The sequence below is a fragment of the Rana temporaria genome, chromosome 1, assembly GCF_905171775.1.
Source record: "Rana temporaria chromosome 1, aRanTem1.1, whole genome shotgun sequence".
NCBI classification, from domain to species: Eukaryota; Metazoa; Chordata; class Amphibia; order Anura; family Ranidae; genus Rana; species Rana temporaria.
Genome location: NC_053489.1, coordinates 181,702,095 through 181,729,565, shown reverse-complemented (window position 1 = coordinate 181,729,565; position 27,471 = coordinate 181,702,095). Strand labels below are relative to the sequence as shown.

Genomic DNA, 27,471 nt, shown 5'->3' with positions numbered 1-27,471 from the left:
TATATGCCATTAACCAGCTTCTTTAACTAAAGATAAAGGGACCCTGATACATTACACAATCTTAAAATGATAGTTATCAAATTATCTTGGGCAATATCCGCTTTTTGGGTTTATTGTTGGTAATCTGTTCTTACAGTGTCGGTTTTCTTTAGATAATGCAGTGACAATGTAAAGTTTTCTCTTAATCCATTGATGGACAAAGGAAGTCTTAAAGCTTTGGGTTATGCTACTGCGTGCAGAATGACTGGACGCTGGCAAACAAGAAAAACATAAGCCAGCCCTAAATAACCCCTCCCACCCTGTTTTGGTTATTTTTTTGCTAGCACTTTTTTTCCCATGCCTTTTTGGTGTTTTTTTATTTTATATTTCGTTGATTGTAGGTTACTGGCATGTATGTACTCAGCTTGTTGCTTGGGCTGCCACTTCTGGACCCCTCTATAATAGACGTTGTGGAAGTAGTGTGGCATTTAACTTTTGGGTTCTGTGTAGGCCACTTTCCAGACATTGTTTTGGTTAAAGTTAGTTGTGGATCTTCTTCCTAGCCTGCTGGCGTTGCCTCAGCATTTTCCCAGTCTCTGAGAACCCACTTATTGAGTAGGTCGGTTGGGGTGGTGTTTGGCATTGGAGTGCCAGAATTTGCAGACCTATTCTCTTGGAGTTTAACCCATTCTCGAGGTCCTATTTAGTTCTTTCAGGTGTGTCTGGAACTGTTCCCCTTTTGGCTGAAGTTTTTACTGCAAGACGTTATGACCCAAATTACCCAGGTATTTGCTGACTGATAACCGCAAGTGCACTCTTGCTCCTTCAACCTGATTTGCCTGGAACTTCTGAGCCATCAGCTGCAGAGACTGTCTGGTTTGATCCAGTCCTTGACTGGTGAACTTGCCCCTAAGGAGTTGAAGTTTACTGCTTCAAGCTTCTAGCTTCTACTAGTCCTGTTTTTCAGCCTTGAGTTGCTTAAAACTCCTAAAGCTTCAACAACTTTCTCTTTGTATCCGGCTTTGCTCTTGACCGCATAGGCAAAAAATAAGCCCAAGACCCAGACTGTGAAGTCTTCTCATCTTCTGAATGTTAAGAGACTTCTCATTCATTTCTCCACTACCTCAACCTCCTCATTGGGACCCTCCAAACCTGGCACCCCATCCACTTACAAGTTCTGGCACCCAGTCTGCCAAATCCTCAGACAAGCCTTCCTCTGTGTTAAGATGCACCCCCACTTTCCGAATCTTTAACCTTTGCAGATGCTTAGAAGCTTTCTCTATGATGCTTTGGATACTGAAGTTGGTATCTGAGGGCTAGAAATGGGAGTTTCACTCCCTCCTTCCTTGGTTTCACAGTCTGTTCACCATTCCCAAGCCAAAAGAGACATTCACTGCATTTCTACATCAAAGATGCTTAATTATATGCCCCCATCTTTCCACTGTGTCAGCGATTCCTCTGCTTTACTTTGTGGCCCTTAATTTTTGCTTCTTGCCCGCTTCTTGAGCATTTACCAAGGTGCTGGCCTCAGTATTGGCTCACCTGCACTCTCGTGGCATCCCCATTGTGGAATACGTTGACAACCTCCTATTAAGGTGACTTTTACTTGGTGTAGTCCTGGACACTGCTTTGGTTGGCATGTTCCGTCCACAGGAGAAACTTCAGATGCTCCAGTCTCAGATTCAAACTCTCCAGTCCAGGAGCCTGGGTCTAATGATAGCCTTCTGTAAGGCAGTTTATTTTGCCTAATTTTGCCCCAGACCTCTGCTGTCCTGGCACAAGTCAACCCCCGTCTCTGGACAGACCCATCAGTTTCTTACAGAGGACCTCTTCTTTCTGCACCTAGGACCAGTATTTGGCTCTCAGTTTCTGCCATTTTATATCCTGTTTTATAGACAGATCCCTGTGTCTGTGTGGGTGTCCTCCGGGTACTGCGGTTTCTTTCCACACTCAAGACATACTAGTAGGGTAATTGACCCCTGTCTAATTTGGCCCTTGTATGTGTATGGATGAATGTGAGTTTAGGACCTTGGATTATAAGTTCCATGAGGGTAGAGACTGATGTGAATGTATAATATGTAAAATCGCATACATAAACTGAAGGCGCTATATGTTAGGACTAGACAAACCCTAGACACCAGGTCACCATGGCAGCAAGCAGTTTCCTCCCTAGCACCTGGGCTCCTGCCCTAATGCTCTTTATCCCCCCCCTCCTCTATGTATCCTGCTTTTCGATTGCCCACTTGCTGGCCTGGGACCTGTCATAGTGGGTGCTGCCGGATAGAGGGGAAGGAGAATAGACACACGTCCGATCGCCTCCCCTTCTAGTTGTTAACCCAGAAGTGACGTGTGACATCACTTCCAGGTTCCTGTTGAGTTTCCCTGGTCATCAAGGTCGGGAAAGAATGTAATGTATTGCAATATGATGTGCATTACATTCAGTGGAACACAAGGGAGATATCCATGGTCTTTTAGACCCTGCATGTCAATTAAAGAGAACCTGTCACCCAAACAAATCATTGCATAAGGGCATTTCTTGTTCTCTGATGGGGGAACCAACACATGTACAGAGGTTGCGATACACAAGTTGCAAATTGCTGTGCATGCCGGAATGAGAGCAATCATTTTAGCACCAGACTTCCTTTGTGAGGCTATACCAGGGGTAGGCAGCCATCATGCCTCTGGGAGTAATTGTAACTGCCAGCCTTGCAATTCCTCATGGGAAATGTAGCTCCACAACAGCTGGAGGGCCCATCTTGCCTACCCCTGGGCTAAACTGACGACCTAAAGGGGGCTTTTAAACTTTTAAGGGGGGGGAGCAGCCTACAGTTTGCTTTTTTTGCTTGCCAGTTTTTAATCCTCTTGTAGGTGGCAGTATAACTCGAGGTTAACGGCTTCTTGTGTCCCTCAATGAATTCTCAACGTTTTTTTTAGTAGGTACAGAAATCCTATTTTCATGCGCTAAGGGCTTGTTCACATATTGTATTTATTCGTGTGCACATAATGCGCACGCACACACTGACATTCAGTTTTACATTGTATAGTGCTGTGCTCCAGTATGTCCACATGCAGTTTTCCCTTTTTAATGCTGCATGTGTTTTGCCTGTGTAAGCCCTACATTTGTTAATTTGAAACAAGACTAAAAACAGCCCCCATGATTGAAATTGTTTGTGTAGCGTACACCTCCATGTATGGTTTCTACATCCTTTGAAATGACCACTCTCAAATCTGAACCAATAATATCTCTGCAACATACACTACTGTGCAACGTTTTAGGCAGGTGTGCTATAAATTAAGAATGCTTTCAGAAATAGAAGTGTTTAATAGTTATTTTACTTTCAATTTTTTTAATTGATAAAAATAAATAAAAGGGAAATCCAAATTATATCAGTATTTGGTGTGAACAGTATCAATTCTAGGTACAATTGCACACAGTTTTTGAAGGAACTTGGCGGGTAGGTTGTTGAAAACATCCTAAAGAACTAATCACAGATCTTCTGTGGCTATAGGCTGCCTCAGATCCTTCTGTCTCTGTACAGTAATTCTGGACAGACTCAATTTTCAATCGCACACCTACCTGATGGTATGTCATGATAAATAAGTATCTGCCTGTATTTCTCAGAATTGAGAACATCATTGATCCTGACCAAATATCCAACTCCATTTGCAGCAATGCATCCCCAAACTTGTAAGGAACCGCCACCATTTTTTGCTGTTGCCTGCAGACAACCACTCTCCAGCCCTTTATTTAGCAAGCAAACTGCCTCCTGCTACAGCCAAATATTTAAGATTTAACCTGCTGACATTTTTCTGCACCCTGAGTTATCCTTATGCTTTCATGGAAAGTTGAGCTTCTTAGCCTTGTTTTCACGTCGAAGGTATGCCTTTTTGGCTGCAATTCTTCCATGGAGACCACTTCTGCCCCGACTTCACTGGACAGTAGATGGGTGTGTGTGTGTACCTGGATCCCACTGTTTTTTCACCAATTCTATGCTGATGACACTGCTGGACATCTTCTGATGTTGAGGTGAAGTGAGCACAATGTGTCTGTCATCTGCTTTGTTTCATTGGCTGAACACGGCATCTGTTGTCCTCAATATTGCCCGTTATGCTTCCTCAAAAGAGCTTTAACATCACATCTTGAAACCCCAGTCTGCTTTGAAATATTTGCCTTGGAGAGAGCTTGTTAACCACTTCCCGACGGCCGTACGACTTTGTATGGCGGCAGAGTGGCTCTAAATCTCTGGGACGCCGTCTTTTTACGGCCTCCACTCCTCCTGGCCACAGAGACAAGGACGTGGATCTGTGTGTGTAAACAGAGAGATCCATGTCCTGTCAGGGAGAGAGGAGACCGATCTGTGTCCCTTGTACATAGGGACACAGATCTGTCACCTCCCCCATTCAGTCCCCCTCCACACACAGTTAGAACACTATGCAGGGTACACATTTAACCCCTTCCTCACCCTCTAGTCTTGACCCCTTTAATGCCAGTCACATTTATACAGCAATTAGTGCATATTTATAGCACTGATTGCAGTATAAATGTGAATGGTTTCAAAAATGTTTCAAAAGTGTCCGATGTGTCCGCTATTAATGTTGCAGTCCCAATAAAAATCGCAGATCGCCGCCATTACTAGTAAAAATAAATAAATAATAATAATATATATATATATATATATATATATATATATATATATATATATATATATATATATATATATATATATATATATATATATATATATATATATATATATATATATATATATTTTTTTTTTTTAAATGGGCTATTTATTATAGCAAGTAAAAATATTATTTTTTTTTTCAAAATTGACGCTCTTTTTTTGTTTATAGCGCAAAAAATAAAAAACGCAGATCAAATACCACCAAAAGAAAGCTCTATTTGTGGGAAAAAAAGAATGTCAATTATGTTTTGGAGCCACGTCGCACGACCGCGCAATTGTCAGTTAAAGCGACGCAGTGCCGGAAGCTGAAATTTCACCTGGGCAGGAAGGGGGTATATGTGCCCAGTAAGCAAGCGGTTAAAGCTGTATATACCTACCTAATGTTTTCTTGCTGTGCTCAGTCTTGCCATGTTGCATGACCTGTGACATGTAACCTCACAGCTGTTTCTGTTTCAATTGATGGCTGTGTTTGGTATAATTGGTTCATTTTACACCAGACTCTAATCCTACAAATTCCCTGACTTTGTGCAAGTGTAAGAATCGATCCTGGTTTGACTCCAAAGGGTAGTCGCACCAAATATTGATTTGATTTAGATTTTTCTTCTGTCCGCTCACTTTTTGTAAATTGATAAAAAAATTGCAATTAAAATACATATTTTTGAAAGCATGATTTCTTCACACCTGTCTAAATAATTTGCACAATACAGTAATTTTTTATTTTTTTTATCTGAACTGTTTAATGAAAATAAATTAATACATTTTGAAGAAGCTGGTAACATTTTTGATAGCCTAATTGCTTTATTGACTTTTAGGTGCATTTGCTATGGATTTACATTGACGTCTGACAGAAAAAACAGTGCAGACTGATTTCAGACTTGCCTTAAAGTGGTTGAAAACTCTCACGTATATATACTCAGTGATCTACAGAGAGAAAACAAATCCTCATAAATAAGTTGTACCTGTTCATCACACTCAATCCTTTGGATAGCGGAAAGTACACAGTATAGAAGGCTGTGCTTTGTTCATATTTCATGGTTTGAGGTTCTGAGGTTTACAACCACTTTAACTGGTCCCCCACACCCTGTGTACACTGGCCTAAAAATCAGATTTTATTTATTTATTTTTTGATGGTACCTGTTAGGAAAGACAAGTTGATGGCTGTATGTGGCTGCAATCAAGGTGCTGGCTCCCATATTCACTTCAATTGAACCGTGGCTGGGAAGAAATAGGCTATTTTTGGTTTCCTTCTCTTCCTTTTGAGTAGTATTTTGTGCATGGTATTCAATTATAATAAGGAGGTGTGTGTGTGTGTGTGATCTATCTATCGATCTATCTATCTCTATCTAATGTTTTTACGTCACAGAAATCTGAAATTTTTAACAGGGTTGTGTAGACTTCTTATATCCAGTGTGTGTGTGTGTGTGTACAGTAGATATTAAAAGTCGACACACCCCTGATGAAATGTCAGGTTTCTGTGATGTAAAAAAATGAGACAAAGATAAATAATTTCAGAACTTTTTCCACCTTTTAACCACTTAAGGACCGCCTCCTGCAGATATACGTCAGCAGAATGGCACGGCTGGGCACAAGCACGTACCTGTACGTCCTCTTTAAGTGCTCAGCCGTGGGTCACGGCCGCGGGACCCGCGGACCCGATCGCCGCCGGAGTCCTGCAATCGGTCCTCGGAGCTGAGGAACGGGGAGAGCTGTGTGTAAACACAGCTTCCCCGTTCTTCACAGTGGCAGCTTCATTGATCGTGTGTTCCCTAATATAGGGAAACACGATCAATGACGTCACACGTCCAGCCCCGCCCCCCCCTACAGTTAGAAAAACTTATGAGGTCACAAATAACCCCTACAGCGCCCCCTAGTGGTTAACTCCCAAACTGCAATTGTCATTTTCACAGTAAACAATGCATTTTTATAGTTTTTTTTGCTGTGAAAATGACAATGGTCCCAAAAATTGTCCGATGTGTCCGCCATAATGTCGCAGTAATGAAAAAAATCGCTGATCGCCGCCATTAGTAGTAAAACAAATATTTTTTTATAAAAATGCAATAAAACTATCTCATATTTTGTAAACGCTATAAATTTTGCGCAAACCAATCGATAAACGCTTATTGCGTTTTTTTTTTTTTTTTTTTACCAAAAATAGGTAGAGGAATACGGTAGAGGAATACGTATCGGCCTAAACTGAAGAAAAATGTCTTTTTGGGCGATATTATAGCAAAAAGTAAAAAATATTAAATTTTTTTCAAAATTGTCGCTATTTTTGTTTATAGCGCAAAAAATAAAAACCGCAGAGGTGATCAAATACCACCAAAAGAAAGCTCTATTTGTGGGAAAAAAAGGACGCCAATTTTGTTTGGGAGCCATGTCACACGGCCGCGCAATTGTCAGTTAAAGCGACGCAGTGCCGAATCGCAAAAACTGGCCAGGTCCTTTTACCTGCATAAAGGTCCGGGTCTTAAGTGGTTAATGTGACCTATAAACTCCACAACTCAATTGAACAAACTGAAATATTTTCGGTAGAGGAAAATGAAAAGCTAAAATATGGTTACACAAGTGTGCACACCCTTAAACTAATACTTTGTTGATGCCCCTTTTTATTACAGCACTCTTTGCAAAAACACTCCTAAAATGTCATTTCTGTGACGTAAAAAAATGAGACAAAGATAAATAATTTCAGAACTTTTTTCACCTTTTATGTGACCTATAAACTGCTGCACAACTCAGTTGAACAACAAACTGAAATCTTTTAGGTGGAGGGAAGTAAAAATAAAATATGGTTGGATACGTGTGAACACCCTTAGACTAATACTTTGTTGAAGCACCTTTTGATTTTATTACAGGTCTTTTTTGGTATGGGTCTATCAGCATGGCACATATTGATTGGCAATATTTGCCCACTCTTCTTTGCAAAAACACTCCAAATCTGTCAGATTGTGAGGGCATCTCCAGTGGACAGCCCTCTTCAGATCACCCCACAGATTTTTAATCGGATTTAGGTCTGGGCACTGGCTGAGCCATGCCAAAACGTTAATCATCGTCTGGTGAAGCCATTCCTTTGTTTGTTTATTTGGATGTATGTTTTGGGTCCTTTTCATGCTGAAAGATGAAGTTCCTGTTCATGTTCAGCTTTGTAGCAGAAGCCCGAAGGTTTTGTGCCAATATTGACTGGTATTTGGAACTGTTCATAATTCCCTCTACCTTGACCAAGGCCCCTGTTTCAACTGAAGAAAAACAGCCCCCAAAGCATGATGCTGCGACCACAATGCTTCATGGTGGGTATGGTGTTCTTTTGGTGATGTGCAGTGTTATTTTTGTGCCAAACATATCTTTTGGAATTATGGTCGAAAAGTTCAATTTTAGTTTCATCAGGCCATAACACATTTTCCCACATGCTTTTGGGAGACTCCAGATGTGTTTTTGCAAAATTTATCCAGGCTTGGATGTTTTTATTGGTAAGAAAAGGCTTCTGTCTTGCCAGTCTACCCCATAGTCCAGACATATGAAGAATACCAGAGATTGTTGTCACATGTACCACACAGCCAGTACTTGCCAGATATTCCTGCAGCGCCTTTAATGTTTCTATAGGCCTCTTGGCAGCCTCCCTGACCAGTTATCTTCTCGCCTTTTCATACATTTTTTTTTTTTTAAATCAGAGATGTTTATTGAGAGAAACAAAAACATTTTTCTTAAACAGAAAAGAAAATCACAGCAAGTACACAGCTCCTTTTCATCAATTTTGGAGAGATGTCCAGTTCTTGGTAATGTCAGTGTGGGGCCATATTTTCTCCACTTAATGATGACTGTCTTTACTGTGTTCCATGGTATATCTAATGCCTTGGAAATTCTTTTGTACCCTGACTGATACCTTTTAAACAATGAGATCCTTCTGATGCTTTGGAAGCTCTTTGCAGACCATGGCTTTTGCTGTAGGGTACGACTAAGAACATGTCAGGAAAGACCTACTAGAACAGCTACATTGTATTATTTGGGGTTAATCGGAGGCACTTTAAATGATGGCAGGTGTGTACTGGCTCTGTGAACCCAGAAGAAACAGAGGGCAAAATGTCAGCTCACTTGGGGTGGACCGGACTGCGATACGGGGACCTCGTTCTAAGGTAAGTATTTCATAATGAGCTAGTATGCAGTGCACACTAGCTCATTATTCCTTTTGCCTTACAGGGTTTATTTTTATTTATTTTTTTTACATCAAAGAAACCTGAAATTTTACCAGGGGTCTGTAGGCTTTTTAAATCCTGGAAATGTCAAGAAAAACCTACTAGAATTTTATTTGGGGTTAATCGGAGGCACTTTAAATGATGGCAGGTGTGTACTGGCTCCTATCTTAAAGCGGTTGTATGCTTTTATTTTTAAGGCTTACCTGTAGGTAAAATATATCTCCTAAACCTGTACAGCAGTGGTCATCAACCCTGTCCTCAGGGCCCACTAACAGGCCAGGTTTGCAAGATAACTGAAATAGATCACAGGTAATATAATTGGCTTCTCAGTGATTGCAGTATTTTAGTCTGCATCTCCCCAAGGTAATGCACAAATCCTGGCCTGTTAGTGAGCCCTAAAGACAGGGTTGCTGTACGGTTTAGGAGATTCATGCACCCGCTGATGACATCAGCGGCATATGTGCTATGAATGCCCAGCTAAAGGTCCGGCAGACTCGGCATTACCTTGCCGAGAAGAAGACCCCCGTGCACATTCATGGGAATGACATCATTGCTCACAGCGCTGGAGCCGCAAACCCAGAAGAAACAGAGGGCAAAATGTCAGCTCACTCGGTGTGGACCAAACTGCCATACGGGGACCTCGTTCTAAGGTAAGTATTTCATTATGAGCTAGTATGCAGTGCACACTAGCTCATTCTGCCTTTTGCCTCACAGGGTTTATCTTTATTTTTCCATGTGCGGGCATACAACCGCTTTAATTCTGAACGCTACATCCCCAGTTATAAGAGGGTCTGAACCACATTTTTTATTTTTACTCCTCCCCCCCCTTTAAATATTTCAGTTTGTTTTTTAACCGAGTTGTACAGTTTATAGGTCACATTAAAGGTGGAAAAATGTAAAAGAAAAATGGCTGCGCTGCAATGTAAAAAATGCAAAAATGACAAAACGTGAAACTTTGTGATTGAAAACAAAAAAACACCCTGTAGGTCACCTACTCTTCACCCTCTTGTGGAGACGAGGTAGGTGAGATGATGAATTGTAATCCTAAAGCCCAATGAGATGGTGTCTGTCAGTGAAATATCTGAATGACGCTAACCACTCGCAAGGAAACTGTCAAATCTAAGTGCGATTTGTAACAAAATATGCAAATGAATGACAGTGTGAACAAAAATTAAACGATATTTTTGTCCAAAATGGAGTACAATATATCCATGGTGCTCATAAGTTCCTTTCCAAACATGAAATGCAGTGGTGATAAACGAAACGCCCAAGGAAAGTGTGATGATCCCCAATGGATAGAAAAGCCGCCACCACAGAAATCACTGCTGCTTACCGGATTTCTTGATCTCATAAGCGAGATCAAAACAGCTTATGGCACATAACGATGTGTAAAGTGAAACTACAGCGCTAATTAAATTAATAATTCAAGAGCCACCTAATAAAAACCAAATACAGCTGCTATCCAAGTGATTACCAAACAATAAAGCAGTGAATATATATATATATATATATATATATATATATATATATATATATATATATATATATATATGAGAGAGGATGCGCTAATATTAACTAATAAGTGAAACGTACAAATCAGGGAGAAAAAACTCCAATTACTGTGAACGAATGTGATATATATGAAACAAGTCTTTGACCATGTGCACAGTGATTGATCAAAAAAGATTCCAGTCAGGAAAACCATACACTTCCTTCCTTCAGTGTGTGCTGATCCCAACACTTAACCGCTGCGGTCCGGTAAGCCGATGCTTACAAATAGACATACATAGGGAAGGAGAGAGAAAAAAACCTCATTGCACAAACATCAAGCACAAATGGATAATTCGATCCTGTGTAACTACAGATGCACTCACGAATCCCCGCTTAGTGAAAGCATAAGACGCCGCTCAGAATGCTGTCTCCTCAACTCGATCCGACAGACTCGGATTCGATCGTAGGCTCCTCCCCTTTTTTTACTCGGATTCGATCGTAGGCTCCTCCCTAGGCGTAGGGAGGAGCCTACGATCGAATCCGAGTCTGTCGGATCGAGTTGAGGAGACAGCATTCTGCAGCCAGCAGCTCAGTTTTTTCTGCCTAGTAGAGGAGTAGGACCTGGCTCCCTTTGGGCCCAGAGTCCTGGAGAACTTTTTATTTTATTTTATTTTTTGTGTCAAATGCGTTGGTGGCCCTGTGGGGTCAGTATCGGCTAATTTTTCCCTTTCCCCCACTGAAGTTGCTTCCTCGTCTGCTCGGCAGAGTGGAGACTGAGGGGATCCCGGTGATTCTAATTGCTCAAGATTGGCCCCGGCGTCCCTGGTACGCCGACCTTGTGCGCTTGGTAGCGGATGCACCCTGGTGGCGGCCAATACGGGAGGACCTTCTATTCAAGGTCCCATACTTCATCCTCATCTTCGACCTTTGGTGACCCATTAACTGGTGGGTACGTTTGTTCGACATGTGATTCCCCCGATTAGACCACCGCTTCCTCCATGGGATTTAAATCTGGTGCTCTCGGCTCTTCAGGATTCTCCTTTTGAGAACATCAGAGAAATTCCTCTCTTGACGCTATCTCAGAAGGTGGCTTTTCTAGTGGCCATTACATCTGTCAGACATGTTTGAGTTGGTGGCCTTGTCTTGAAGTCACCATACTTTACCCTCCACAAGGATAAAGCGGAGCTACGCCCGCAGCCTTCCTTTCTGTCGAATGTAGTTTTAGCTTTTCACCTGAATAAAGACATTGTACTTCCGTCCTTGTGTCCTCGACCATCGCATCCCAAAGAGGCTGAGCTACATACCTTGGTACGTGCTCTGCGGGTATACCTATCTGCTATGGCCCTGTTCCAGAGGTCGGACTCATGGTTTGTGGCGGTGTCTGGTCCGCAGAAGGGCCTGGCAGTCTCTCCGGCCACCATTTCTCGGTGGATCAGGCAGACTGTCATCCAGGCCTACGCCCTTCAGGGGTGGGCGCCTCCCTTTCCTGTATCGCGCATTCGACCAGGGCAATTGGTGCCTCCTGAGCTTTCCGACATCAAGCGTCTGTTTCACAGGTGTGTAAGGCGGCGATTTGGATGTCCATTCACACCTTTTCCAAAATGTACAAGGTTAATGTGAATGCATCTTCAGATGCTTCCTTTGGCCGCAAGGTTTTGCAGGCGGCTGTTTTAGATTGCACCTCCTCCGTTGAGAAGCTCTGCTTGTTTGGGGTGAAGTTAGTTTTTTGATTGCTGTTCCCACCCCTCGTTTTTTTTTACACTGCTTGGGGACGTCCCACTTGTCAAGATTTTAAGGAGCTGTGTCCGTCCATGAACGACAAGAGAAAATAGGATTTTTTGTACTCGCCGTAAAATAATTTTCTCTGTCGTCCATGGACGGACACAGCACCCACCCCTCCTTAAGTTTGTACTGCTTTTTGACGAACTGAGCTGCTGGCTGCATGGTGAGGGGTTATGACCGTAGGGCCCACCCCCTGGGCGGGCTGTTTAAGTTGCATATATTTAAATATCCAACATGTCTGCCTAGTCCTCTCCTAATAGACGGAACATAATCCACTTGTCAAGGTTTAAGGAGCTGTGTCCATCCATGGACGCCAGAGGAAAGGATTTTACAGTGAGTACAAAAAAATCCTATTTCACTCATTGAAATGCAAATCAATGTATGACTTTTTAAAGACAAGGGGTACTCCAGCGCTGTCAGAAGATCCTACTAAGTGAAACTGGGGCGGTGTTTAAGCTAATGGAGACACTGCTGCAGACACCTAGTGATCTATCCTAAATAGAAAAAATGTGTCAAATGAAAAAAAGGTGATGGTGTCTGTGTAACAGAGGGGGGGGGGGGTAAAGGAGATGGATAATGTGACTATAATACACTCTATATGCATAAAAAAGTGTCTATATAGACTACCAAATATTTCAGATCTCTTCCTGGATCGATAGGTGAAACAAATATCTCAGAAAAACATATCTCAGAAAAACATAAATTATCTTGCAAAGTCAGTGAAAATGGAAAGTTAGGCTGCCAGTAACTAGGGTTTTTAGATTATTAAAGAAAAGTATATGTAACGCATGAAATATGCTGAGCAAAACTGCTCTTTCACTTCTGTTTAGATCATTTCAATAAGGACTAAGCAGTGACCTTGAAATTTAGGAAATTGTAGGTTGTTCTATAATTTTGATCGTGTGTGTGTGTGTGTGTGTGTGTGTGTGTGTGTAGGCATGTGTAATAAAAAAAAAGGGAAGCTTTAATATCACTTTGGTACTGTCTTATTTGATGATCAGGTTCTGAATGTGGTATAGTTTTGGATTTTTAACAAATGGTGGTGGGACCACTACTATAATGACTTATAACGTGAGTGCTCAACCTTTTGAAGAGCGAGAGCCACTTAAGTGATTTAGTAACCGTTTGCGGGCCAAAATGAATTATGGGGTTTTACTGCCCCCCCTTCCAAAACCGCAAATTTCAACAAACACTTTACTGTCCCGAGCCCCCTTTAACGCTGCTTTCACACTGATGCGCTGCAGTTTACCCACACCGCGGGTGCAGCGCTGTACACCTGTGACTTTGGGTTAGCTGCACTGAGTTATAGCCTTCTGTTACATCTTGTGGGTGTGGTGCACATCTATTGGTCAGTGCAGCTAACCTGCAGGAAAGCCATAGATACACTTCGCTGCACCCTCGGATCAGTGTGAAAGAAGCCTAATAACCCTATTTTATAAGTGCTAATATGCCTATTGCAAAAGTGCAGTGTAAGTGGTGTTTAATACACTTTTTCCTCTTCCAGCTTCTGCTGATCGTGCTCCCTGTGCTGCTAGCAAGGACCCAGGTGAAGTGCACACGATATCACTCCACCTGGGACAGGAGCCGGTGCTACAGAGGAAGCCTTGGCTTAGGAGTCTTCTGTTTACTCTGCTGCCGGTACCAGCTCCATGCACTCTGGGATGGAGGGTCGGCAACCCGTTGATCGAGATCTGGGCTTGCCGACCTGCCTTCGCTGGTTTGAAGTCACATAAGAGCTCTCCACGGACCATTGGTTGACCACCCTGTTCTATAGCTTTTTATAATGGTTGTGGACTGTCTAGATTGACACTGCAAGTTGAACTGAACCGCAAACATTAAAGTAGATGTAAAATTCAAGGTGTAATTATGGTAATGTAGAAATTACTAATTATTATATACCCATTAGTTCAGTGATTTAACAATGTCAAGCCTTCAATATCTGCTTCTTTATGTATGGAAATAGCTTCTTGTTGGCTGACTTTTAGGGCCGGTTCACAACAGAATCCTGTTCCTGTACAGTTCCTGTGCGTTGCCCTACATTGCATTTGAATGGGCTGCAAATGGCACTGGACCACACAGGAAAATAGTACGGTACAATGCAATCTTTTACCAAGGTAAAATGCATCTGTGTTTGCATTCTGCATTTTGAGGTGCCATTGCCAATGTATTTACACCCGCAGCAGGTCACAAAGGCAATTTTCCCACACTCTATTCTGGTGTGAACCGGCCCTAAATGTGCCCAAGACTTCTTCATGTAGAATGTTTAAATCTCTTGTAGTATCTTCACATTCAGCCTGTATTTCACATTCCACCTTGCATTGAATCTGGGAGCTGTGAAAGCATTGATTGACCACATACTCCATCCTACAGCAGGGATTTTCAGCAGCAGTCATGGCATCACATGAAGTCAGATTCTCAGCATCTCCTCGGTGGTCTGTGGTGATGATGGATAGTCTCACTCGGTTGCAACAGCTTGATTAAAAACTTGTGCATAGCTATTGTTTGTATTCATAACTTACAGTTCAGGTTTACTTTAAATAGCAGAGAGCTTTGGTGTGAGCAGCACAGTATTAGAACCATCATTCTTGGACTTGATATTGGTATATGGACTTTCGATAGCCTTGTTGGTGTGTGTTGACCTTTTTTGTTGTTTTCAGCCAAAATCAAGGCAAGTTTCTGTAAAAGTAAGTATTGTGCCTACTGAAAGGGGTATTGTTGCCTGGGGTGGTAGGTTTTGCAATTACTAATACATACAGGCCTTTTGTAATCTTAAGCTCTGGTTTTGTGTTTTTTCAACTGGTGCTTTGCATGCTAGTTTGTCTATAAATGTTTGGGAACTAACTCGCAAAGCATGTGTGAAAAATATAGCATTTTTTTAAATGTATCATTGACAAGCAAAATATGGGGAAAAAAATAATAAAAATATATATATTTAAAGGAATATTTGGCCCACCTAACCTATATTTGGCTTTCCTGTTGGTTAGATTAAGTGTTTTGATGTGTCTTTAGCTTTTTTAGGAATCCCTAAGTGCTGGTTTTCTGGTTTCTAAATTTATTTATAAAAGCAGTTATTTGGATTGTGTCTGCTTCAATGTTTGTAGCCTATAACAACCTGCTCTGTATAAAGCTTTTCCTGTGAGAATTTTTAATATTGCATTCGGTATTGGTGGTTTTATTGTGACAGAGGTTGTTTTTGTTGGGCTCATATTATCGGAGACAGTTTTTATTATGTTTTGTATAGGCTTAATGTTGGCATTACTAATATGCATGTTTTTATACCAAGGTTATGGGAAATAATGCTGTGCTTTTGTCTTACAAGTGTTTGTTTAGTTCAGCGTATATTCCATAGGTGCATTTTATTTTTCATATTTAATACCTTTTTATAATATCATATTTGACTTTAAAGTTCATTGGTTATTTTTTTGAAAAAGTGAAAATAACTTATGTATATGATGAATGCAGATCTCACAGGCCAGTCCAATCAAGAGCCTGCAGTCAATTTTAGGGGACAAAGGAACATAATGACAGAAAGTTCTTAAACATTGATGCACCACCTGTTTTTCAATACCTTTTTATACCTGAATTGGTTTTCAAAGCGCTAATCACAGGCAGTAAAACATTTCCTGATTCCGCGGCTGCGCACATTAGGAATTGTCTCATTGCCTGTGATTAGCGATGCAGAGTTGCAGCTTTCTGGTGGGCACGGCCACTTTGAGCTGCAAACATTGCCTGAACTCATCCTTATACTGAATGTGTTCTTTATATATCTAGTCCATATTATTGGGCAAAGATTTCTTTACCACAATCGCCCCCTTTTGCTGCCACCACATCCGTGATTTTTTTAATTTCTTCAGAATAGTCTCAGTAGCTTTAAAGCATAAGTTCACCTTTCAAGGAAAAAAAAATGCACATTTTTTGCAGTAAAAAAAGTGTGTTTATTATCTTTTCCTGCAGGAAGCTTGGAAAGCATTGCATCTATGATCCGTGGTGCTATGTCGGGCTTCTGCAAACAAGCCCTGCAGATTTCTACCTGTACCCTCATATGGACTGTCTAAAAGTTGCAAGGCTTTCGATTGAACTTCAAGAGCGCTCATCAGCACCCTTCCAGTTCATTCAGAACTACAAGCTGTAGTTCATTCATCCAGAGGAAACTTTTGAATAAATGACGTGGCTGTGTGGGCGACAGTGGCGGCTGGTGAAGTTTTAGGATGGGGGGGCGCAAGATCCCGCCCTTCCTTTTTGACCCCTCCCATTTCCCATAAGCCCCACCCCTTATAGAATCCACCCACTCCGTCCAGTGTATTCCACCCATAGTGTCAGGATTATACAGCCCTAGCATCCCAGGACAGAGAATACAGCCCTAGCGTCATAGGACAGCGTATACCGCTCAGCCTCACAGATCAGGGTATGAAGGTATACATCATCTGTCCTGTATACAGCTAGATATATACACCAACCTTCCTTCCTGTATATAGAGACCTTCCTCCATTATCACTGACTGCAGATATACATCATCTGTCCTGTATACAGCTATGTATACAGTAACAGGACATGCTGGTAGGTTAATTGAATCCTGTCTAAATTGGCCCTAGTATATGTATGAATGTGTGTTAGGGACCCTAGGTTGTAAGCTCCTTGAGGGTAGGAGCTAATGTATATGTAAAGCGTTGAGTAAATTGACGACGCCATAGAAGTACCTGAAATGAAATAAATAAATAATAATGATGTATATCTGCAGTCAGTGATGATGGAGGATGGTCTCTATATACAGATGGGTGTATATAGCTGTATACATTACAGGACATATGTACTCACAATTTGTGACTATTATGTAGTGTAAAGTAGTCCGTACATGGCATGGCAGAAATCCCCAAACTCATGTATTCCAAAGCAGCCAGCGAGACATGATGTGGCACACTCACTGACACCCTGATGCTCCAGTCATTGTATTATACACCCATCATCACTATGCTTATCCCCATTTTATACACCCATCATCATCCTCCAGTCCTCATCATTTTATAATACACCCATCATCACTATCCTTATCCCCATATTATACACCCGTCATCATACTTATCTTTGTATAATACACCTGTCGTCGTCATCATCATCATCCTCCTTGTATATTACACTCATCATCATCCTCCTCCTTGTATAATACACCCATCATCGCTATCCTCATCCTTGTATAATACACCCATCATCGCTATCCTCATCCTTGTATAATACACCCATCATCGCTATCCTCATCCTTGTATAATACACCCATCATCGCTATCCTCATCCTTGTATAATACACCCATCATCGCTATCCTCATCCTTGTATAATACACCCGTCATCATCATCCTCGTATAATACACCCATCATCATCATCCTTGTATAATACACCCATCATCGCTATCCTCATCCTTGTATAATACACCCATCATCGCTATCCTCATCCTTGTATAATACACCCATCATCGCTATCCTCATCCTTGTATAATACACCTATCATCGCTATCCTCATCCTTGTATAATACACCCGTCATCATCATCCTTGTATAATACACCCGTCATCATCATCCTTGTATAATACACCCATCATCGCTATCCTCATCCTTGTATAATACACCCATCATCGCTATCCTCATCCTTGTATAATACACCCATCATCGCTATCCTCATCCTTGTATAATACACCCATCATCGCTATCCTCATCCTTGTATAATACACCCGTCATCGCTATCCTCATCCTTGTATAATACACCCATCATCGCTATCCTCATCCTTGTATAATACACCCGTCATCATCATCCTTGTATAATACACCCATCATCGCTATCCTCATCCTTGTATAATACACCCATCATCGCTATCCTCATCCTTGTATAATACACCCATCATCGCTATCCTCATCCTTGTATAATACACCTGTCATCATCATCCTTGTATAATACACCTGACATGATCCTCATCCTTGTAATACAACCGTCATCACTATCCTTGTATAATACACCCGTCATCATCATCCTCATAATACAACCGTCATCACCATCCTTGTATAATATACCTGACATCATCATCCTCATCCTTGTAATACACCTGGGTTCAACAAACAGTTGAATTCTAAAACAGTTGATGCTTCTAATCTAGAAGCATGGAGCACCAGCCCTGGTTTTATGAGATGATCCTTCTTCTCCTTTAGCCTGGGTTCACATTGATTGCGATGCGCGAACCAGTGCAATTTCAGCGTTGGTTCCCACATTGCATCTTTTCTGCAGGCAGTTCACACTGCCCTCTGCGAACCACTGCGGGTGTCATTACAATGTTAATGACACCCCCAGATCGGTTCGCAGTGTGAACTCGCACAGAAATTGCATCACATAGGTGAGAACACACATGTGATCTGATTTCAGTGTGGGGGAAAACAAGTCCCTCTCTGCACTTTTTTTCTTAAGCATCTAATGTGAGTTCAGCCATACAATAGTATGGCTGAACTCGCATTTCACAGACATCGCATGTGATTTGCACCGCAGTGCGGGTGCAAATCACATGCCATGTCTTAGATTGCAGTAGTCTGAACAGGGGCTCATACCCTACCTCCAGTAGGTAATAAGAGAAACCAACAAAACAAATGCAGGGATGTAAAGGGTTAACCTCTGTCCTCACGTGATAACAGAACATTCAGTGTACATTTAGGCTCAGTCTTATTTACTGCTGGGACAGTTTTACTGTAAATGGATGACAAGTTTTAACAGTCAGTGAGATAGCAGCACTTCAATGGCAACCTGTCACAGGGGAAGATCGGTATCTCTCTGTCCTGCAAAAAAATAGACTATGCCTGTGTGCAGAGAGCTGTTATCAGCTGTTATCACGAGTGAGTGAAACATTTACTTCCCTCAGTCCCTGTGCATATACAGAGCTGCTTCCCCTTCTCCCCCTCATAGGGGTTTACCTTTGCCGTTATGGATCCGTTGCTGGCACTCAGTCTCAGTCTATCATGTGTTTCCAGTGCACTTCACTTCACACTCCACTGCCTGTCCATCAAATGCATGGAGAAACCTGCTCCGCATACTTCCTGTCTTGTCTCTCGGGCGCAATGAGAGAGAAGACAGGAAGTGACATCATGATCCAACTCGGCTGTCAATCAAACTGCCTGGCCGTAGTAATAGATACTACGAGCGCCGGGCAGAAGCTGTGGCGATTCAGAAAGCGCCACAAGGCGGGACAAAAGCCCGCAAATGAAGCGCTGCGTCTGCAATCTTGTCATTGCATTGACGTAGCGCTTCCCATAGTGCACGTGGCCGGCGCCACGTAGTGCAGTTAGTATTAGTAAAAGGACATTTTAAGGGGAAAAAAAAAATCTTAAAGGGCCCGTTTTTTTTTTTTATTTTTTTTTTTTTTTTTGACTGCAGGGGAGGGGGGGGGGGCGGCGCCCGGGCGCCCCCTATGGACGGGCCGCCACTGGTGGGCGAGGATCCCTGCCCACCTTCACATCGAGGCAGCAGGAGCTTAAACATGTTACATGTTCCACCCAAAATATGGGTGAAACATGTAATGTGTTTCAATAGGTGAACTTAGCCTTTCAAATTCCATTATTAACTTCTGTGCAGACTTGCAAGCTGGAGTTTGACAACCTTGCTTGGACTAAAGCGGATTAAATGATGGCGCAAAATAGGTGGAACGTGGAGTACTGCCAAGACCATTTTAGTATAAATGAACTGTCTGCTTATAAAAAAAGGCTTTTTAAATATTACTTGCCTTTTAATCTACCTGCAACAACTCAAGACTTGCTTTTGGTTGTTCTTTGTTTGGCTTTAAAAAAAACACCTGTTAAGCACTGGTGAAATTTCTAGGCCTCTTGTCCATCTTTTATAAAGCGTTGTGAAATATTTAAGCAGCTTTCTTACATATTATTAATTCTGTCTGGGTCAGTTTCTTGATTAACCAATGTTTCTTTCCTTCTCTAATGATTGGTTATCACAGGTGGCTACTGTCTCTGAAAAATCCCATATCATGGAATTGGAGAAAGACTTGGTGCTAAAAACGAAAGAGGTAGCTGACCTACGTCATAAACTTGTAGAATGTAGCAAACAGACTAGCGATGTGGACACATCACTTTCGTTGTTGCAAGAAATAAATTCTCTACAAGAAAATATAGTAGAACTTAACAAGAAGCATGAGCAAGAGATTCTGTCCTTCAAAAGCAAGCTTGAGAGTACAAAAGGTGATTGTGAGAGAGAAGTTGTGTCACTAAAAACCTCAGTAGAAAAGATATCTAAAGAAAATGAGAGCTTGAAAGTAAAGCTCACCCATGCAAACAAGGAGAATGCCGATGGGATAGAACTTTGGAAATCAAAATTGGACTCTGCATTCAGTTCACATCAGCAAACGATGGAGGAGCTGACCCTTTCATGCAGCAAAGGTGCGCTTACAGGGAACTCTGAAATAATTGAACTTAAAGCTAAGATAGAGAATCTCAAGATGGAACACCAAAAAGAAATTGAACAGCTCAAGTCTAAACAAGAGGCTGAGAGATCTCAACGCCTTAAAGAGATAGATGCTTTGAAGACAAAACTACAGTCTTCTAATGACGAAAAAGAGTCTGAACTTGAAGCTCTTCAGTCTAAACTGGATACAGCAGAAGAACAACATCTAATAGAAATAGAGGAGACCTTAACTAAGCTTCATGATACAGAAATCAAGGTAACAAAGGCATTTCTAAGCTCAGTACTCTGAACAAATCTACACGGACAAGGCTATAGGCCTGACGAGTAGAGGTTTGCCAGTCTTGGTATGAGAACAGCATGTCTTGATGTTTCAGGACAAACGCGAGGTTGCTGAAGGGTTTTTTAAAGTTCAAATTCACCCAAGACCGACACTTTTTTAAAAACGAGGCTTGCTTTTAAAGGATATATTCATATCAGCCATAACCCCGGTATTTTTTTCTTCGGTTGGCGTTTGGCTTTTTCATGAAATTTTTCCCCTTGCAGCTCATAAGCCTTTTGATCGCCTCAATAACTTTTGGAGGTTCAGAGCGACGTCATGACGTCGCGTCTGGTTCAGGCTGGAAGTAAACAATTTCAATTTGAGTTTAAATGCAGACCAGTATATTAAAGGGGTTGTAACGGTACAATTTTTGTTTTTCCTAAATGGCTTCCTTTACCTTAGTGCAGTCCTCCTTCACTTGCCTCATCCTTCGATTTTGCTTTTAAATGCCCTTATTTCTTCTGAGAAATCCTCACTTCCTGTTCTTCTGTCTGTAACTACACACCGTAATGCGACACTTTCTCCCTGGTGTGGAGAAAGCCTCTTGAGGGAGGAGGGGGCGAGCAGGAGTGTCGGGACGCCCACTAACACACAGCTCCTTTCTCTATCTGCAAAGTAGATAGCGCCCTGACCCTCTTGCTCGCCCCCTCCACCCTCAAGAGGCTTTCTCCACACCAGGGAAAAAGTGTCGCATTACTGTGTGTAGTTACAGACAGAAGAACAGGAAGTGAGGATTTCTCAAAAGAAATAAGGACATTTAAAAGCAAAATGGAAGGATGAGGTAAGTGAAGGAGGACTGCACTAAGGTAAAGGAAGCTATTTAGGGGAAAAAAAGCTTTATGAAACTTTGCTCCGCATTGTAATGGACCCAGATGCCTTATCTTAACCACATCATAAAGTAATATTTTTTTGTTTTTTTTTGTTTTGGATGCATTAAGGAAAGGTTAGAACTCCTGTCAGGTTTTATTCTATCTAGTAGCTTTGTTAGAGAACCTCATACGTTCTGTTCTGGGGACATTTTAGCAGACAAAGTGTAGGGAAAATCTGCAGCAGGGAACTGGACAACAATAAAAAACTGACCGAAGATCTAGCATTCTGCTACTTTAAAAAAAAAAAAAAAGAAAATAATAATAATTTACTTCTGCCTGTGTTGCTGTTGGAGAGCTTTTCCCTCACATCCTGTCCTTTTTTTTTTTTTTTTTTTTACCAGACATGTAGTGAAGTCATATCACCAGTGGTGCCTTGGTTCGCGGTAAAACCTGACAGGAGTACTAATCCATCCCCTCTCTCTATTCCAAAATAAAAACTTTTGGCTATAGATACATTCAACTGGTCACAAATTTATCAAGCAACTATTTTTTATTCGCATGCACTATACTATTTTTTTTTTTTTTACCAACCAAACCCCAGTAAAGGAATGTGTTTTGACTACAGCTTGTAAATTTGATAAAGATTTATTTTATTAATTTTATCTTTAGCACACATTCATACAGCTAGGAAACGACCCTTACCAAAAGTATGTTCAGGTACATCCAAGGTCTGCTTTTAAAAAATACATTTTTATTTGATTTTCAAGTCTTAAGTTTTTAGTAAAGAAAATATCTCCTATAGCTGTAGTCACATCACTTATCTGTACCATGTTAGGCAGCTTGATCATGTAGAAATCTTTTGTGCAGGGATAGCAGGCCCTTATCCTGCCGCTGAACGTCTGGTTCTGAGGAAGATAAAGTGTATCTAAACCCTAAAACCTTTTTTTTAATATATATTACAGTTTAGCAATACTTGGATGTGGTAGCTGCATGAATTTTATTTTTTTAAAGGGTTTTCTTTACCTTTATTTTGGGCTGTTGCTCCTATTAAAGAAATTAGAAAAATACCAGATTTAACACACTAAGGTGTTTAGTTAGTGGGTTGACACAACATTTTACACTGAAAGGGGTGCATACAATGTTCAGCTAACACTTTGTGAATGGCTTAAAGTGTTAGTTGTAGTTATGCTTTAGTGCTCATTTACACTTGCAGTTGGTGGGTGGTAAAAACACACAGCCAGACGGGGTGTACACATGCCACAGTAAAAATTATCCCCCGTCACGTTCATTGGGCAAGTACCAGTATTCAGGCAAATGGGGCCATGTTGCAACTGCATGCAATGCACACGGCAGCAACTTTTGCAGAGTTGAGACAAGTGCTGAAAAGGTGACATCTCCTCACTACCTGTCAAACGTCATCCACTGCAGATTGCTATTCAGAAGAGCCGCAAGCTATGCTATTAGTGTAAACCTAGCCTAAATTTATTAGTCACTTATGTAAAGTTCATCTAAATCCCATCAAACACTATCCTCTTCAGACTGAAAATGCTACCCTCCAAGGGTGACTATTCTGCTTCTCCATACATAGTGGAGGCATGAGTATTGGTTTAATTTCTGCTTTAATAGTTAGGGTTAGGATGCTCTGTGAATCGGAAGAGAATAATTGTTGCTTATCAGATGCTTCCCCCATATACAAATAATGTTATATGCAGTATATTCGCTACAGCTTATATAAGACTCTGAGCTATTAAATCCCTCAGAGCCAGAAGTTCAGCAGCAGGAAGAATATTACAGGTAAGTGATGTGATGGAAGCAAAATTTATATTTTGACTAAGCTTCAGCTTTAAAGTGGTTGTAAACCTCTAAAATGTAAAATCAACAATGCATTTCCTTTATATTGTGTACTTGTCCATATCCAATGCGCCTAGTGTGATTTCTGCCTCCTCTCTTTGCATGAGTCACTTCTGACAGTCCATGCCCATACTAGACAATCCCAGGAGATGGCCATGCCCCCTCTCCAGCACACAACAGGTGATTGACAGCTTCAGCTGTGCATGTTTTCCTATGAGACTGTGTAGTGGGGGGAGAGTATCTGTTCACTTCACTCAGGTCTCAGATTAAACTGGGCTCTGTGCAGTCAGTGATATCCGATCACCCTACCAGTGAAGCTAAGAAATTCTGTAAAACATGTGCGTTGGAAGGCTGTAGAGGAGAGAGGGCTGCAGATAAACAAGTACAACTTATTCAGGAGGATTTGTTTATCTGTGTATCATTTGAGCCCAGTCACTTCAGTAGGGTATATTTAAGGGTTTACAACCACTTTAAATAAACAAAAAGGCAAAAATTGTGTCTGTCATGTATTTCATTCCATTTTTGTTTTTGTCATATTTTTTTCCTTTTCTTTCTTTTTTGTTCTGTTTTTATTTTCGTTTTATTTTATTTGCTTATTCCATTCATTACATTCTGCTAGGCAAACGAACTGCAGACACAGTTGAAGGAGCGTAATGAAACGTTTTCTACCCTAGAAAGCAATTTACAAACATTGCTTCAGGCCAAAGAAACCAGTGAGAAGGAAATGGAGCATTTGGTAAGGTTACTGTTTTATACACTGTTAAATTAGGTAGAGTTTAGGATTTTACTTTGTAAAACGCTGATATAGCATTGTCCCTTTGCAGGAATCAAATGCTTGTTTTTTGTAAATTGGTATACTCATTTATTGCATATTTCCATGTGTTAATCAATGTTCTTTCTTCTAGAAAAAATTATTGAACTCCTCAACTGAGGAAACCAAGGGTTTCCAAAAAGTTATACAAGGTAAGTAGGCCCAGATTTTTAAAGGGAGTTATAGTTTTGACCAGTAGCAGAAAATGTTTGAAGGTTGGATCTAGCCTTGGATACACCAATACCAAAATCGTCTTGTTGTAGTCGTGTCCTCATGGGAGTTTTTGGGCCTTCTGCCCACTTTTACACATTGCTACTGCACCTCCTGTTGCATTATTTTATGAAATAAACCGAAACAGCATGTTGTCAAACCCAGGAGCTCAAGCACAGAGATTTTACTGATCGAAACCAAAGTGATATATAATATAAGATTGATCTATTTAAAGGACAAGTTCACTTTTGTAAAAAAAAAAAAATATACCCCAAAATTATCAAAAATGAATGAGCCTTATCAGTCACTCCTAGGCAGTCCTTCTTCCCAATGGCTCCATTACATAAGTTAAAAGCCCAAAAAACTAAAATAATATAGTGTAATACCGCTGAAAAAAACACTTGCATTCAAACCTGCAACCACATTCGTGTCCCTTAACCACTGTACAGTATATACCAAGTCCCAATCTCCAACACAGTCACTTCATTTACCTTACAAAACAAATGTGCATATCAGCTCTTCTCTGTCTGCTTGATTCAAAAAGCAGGTAACTTTGTTCCACTAAAATATATGGAATAATATACTGCGCCAACCAAAAAGTGTTAAGTAAGCAGCCAACACAACCACCAGACTTAATTGTGAACAACTTATAAAATAAAGTGTGGCGCTAACAAATCTCTTTGCTCAAAGAATTTAAAAAGAGAACCAAAAAAACTATGAAGGGAATGGATAAATTCAAATTAAAGGGACATAGGCCCTAAGTGAAAAAGTGCATGAAGAACCTATTTGCGACTGAAAAGATGCAAAGGGTTTACAAAGATGTCAACCTGTACCAAGATCGTGAAAAATGCAAATCAAAATATATGTACAAATATTTCTAGAAGCAAACATACATATAAAGAGAATATCACAATCGTAAAAGGAAAAGATTTAAAAAACATACAGGATACAAATATGAACGTGAAAATAATCTGATGAATAAATATGTAACCCCCTACAATTTGGGGGTAAATGGAGTGTACTGTTCCCAAATATTCTCACGGTAAACCATGGAACATAATAGAGGTCAAAAATTGCTGATAACAGACAACGTCTGAATGGTCTGTATGTACAAAAACGTGAGATGATGGCTCACTATTACAGCAAAAGCCCAACAGTCCGTGAGTACAAGCTGTGTGCAGCAGGGATTGTCACCCTTCACCTTTGGATATGGGGGGAGAAATGAATACTCTTACCGAAAGGTGCGGAGCCAACTCACCATACGGTGGTGGATCAATAGAGCTTAAATCCACAGATCATGGAACCAGGGATGTAGGTCTTCCGATCTCCTCCACTCTGTACAAACAGCAGGTCTAAAGGGGCTAGTGACTCCAATGACTATAGAGGTGCTAAATAGTCATAAATCCAGGCTTGTAACTCCACCAAACGTTGGGATATGTAAAGGAAAAAGAAAAAGGGCCTCCTCATAGTATAAATCCAAAAATTGGGGTTTATTGGAATAAAAATATTCAAGCAAATGAATATATTTAAAAAGGGTTCCAAAAGGTTCAATTGAAGTGTGGGCCAGCGCCATTTTATTTTCTATTCTATTCTATTTTATGCTATTGTATTTTACAAGGGTGATTTTAGTGCACTGGTGTTGATTTACTAAAAGTCTGTTTACTTGGTCTTTATCCTTTAGAAACTGCAGGTAAACTAGATGAGCGAGAAAGACAATGTGCAGAAATAACAAATAAACTGGAGGAATTGCAGCCCCTTTGTGCTGGTGAGTGTTTCCTCAGTGTAGTATCAAACATGTACATTCCCTTTATTTGTTGGTGATATGTGATATTTATAAAGTGGAAGCACTTTTAATTTTTGAAAGGTTCATAAGTGGCTCTACTTTGTGTTTAGCACTGGAGAAGAAGGTGAAAGAAGGTGAAGAAAAAGAAGAAAACTTATTGAAGGCCAAAGCCAACCTTGAACATCAAATCTCAGAAATGATCCAGTCCTCAGGAGATAGCTCTGCTCAGCTTTCAAAGTTGAATGAAGAATTGCAGTCTAGGGAAAGGTGCTTCCATTTGCATGTTCCTTTTCAGTTTTGCTTTTCAAAACAAATGTACAATATTAACAGCATTTTCTATTCTTAATATGTTTTTATGATTGTGGTGTATAATGTTGCAGTTTTCTGAAGCAAGTTTATTTTAAATGGCTGATTGTTGAACTTTTCCCACCTACAAGTGCTTGATTTTTCGGATTGCCTCCATATAATTCCAATGCTTGCACTGAGGGGTTTCCACTTTGTGCGTGTATCAGGTTTTCGTGAACTATAATCTCAGAACCCAGCTGTAACTCCAGCTGATGAGGTCACAGCCTTGGTTACAAGCTATCACTTGTTGGCATCTATCACATAAAAAATACATATGCTGCCTGACTACTGACTATATAAATGTACAACTTAATCAAGGTGGGTGGCTCACCAGTTAAAAAGATGGAGGATCAGCATTTTCAAATGGTGGTTTGACATAACCGTTAAAGTGTAACTTTAGTCAGAAAATTAAGTCCTGCTAGATAACTTCAGGCTGGCCCCTTTTGCAGGTATAGCTATGTAAAACATTAAAAATAAGTGTCTATACTGTTTAAAATCCAGCATTACACTTCATCACCCGGCCCTGCACATGCTCAGTTGCTGTGTATTTTTAGGCATTGGCATATTTGCAGAGGTCGATCTGCTGATGGCCTTAAAGCGGAATTAAACCCTTTTATCCTTTAAAACCAATGAAGTTTGATCTGCAACTCCAGTGGTGCTGCATATTTTATCATTTAAGACACCAGCCATTTGATGGTTTTAAGAGTTTGGTTGAGGACACAAGCAAATATGACAGTTGGCAGTCTCGCCATTCCAGGAATGTAACTGTTTTTTTGAACTGT

The 27,471-nt window shown here is 40.8% G+C and overlaps 1 protein-coding gene across 9 annotated transcripts in view; it reads left to right on the top strand.

Annotated features, from left to right (window-relative positions):
- CLIP1 (CAP-Gly domain containing linker protein 1) overlaps positions 1–27,471 on the top strand; it is a 193,397-nt gene that overhangs the window by 82,091 nt on the left and 83,835 nt on the right. For 5 of the 9 annotated variants that reach the window (XM_040347249.1, XM_040347253.1, XM_040347240.1 and 2 more), the window contains 5 exons: positions 20,098–20,817; positions 24,160–24,276; positions 24,446–24,503; positions 26,243–26,326; positions 26,455–26,611. In XM_040347249.1, coding sequence (XP_040203183.1) covers positions 20,098–20,817; positions 24,160–24,276; positions 24,446–24,503; positions 26,243–26,326; positions 26,455–26,611 — 1,136 coding nt within the window. Of the gene's footprint in view, positions 1–14,781; positions 14,809–20,097; positions 20,818–24,159; positions 24,277–24,445; positions 24,504–26,242; positions 26,327–26,454; positions 26,612–27,471 lie in introns of all 9 variants that reach the window. The other 4 variants (XM_040347206.1, XM_040347224.1, XM_040347216.1 and 1 more) reach the window with 1 other exon arrangement.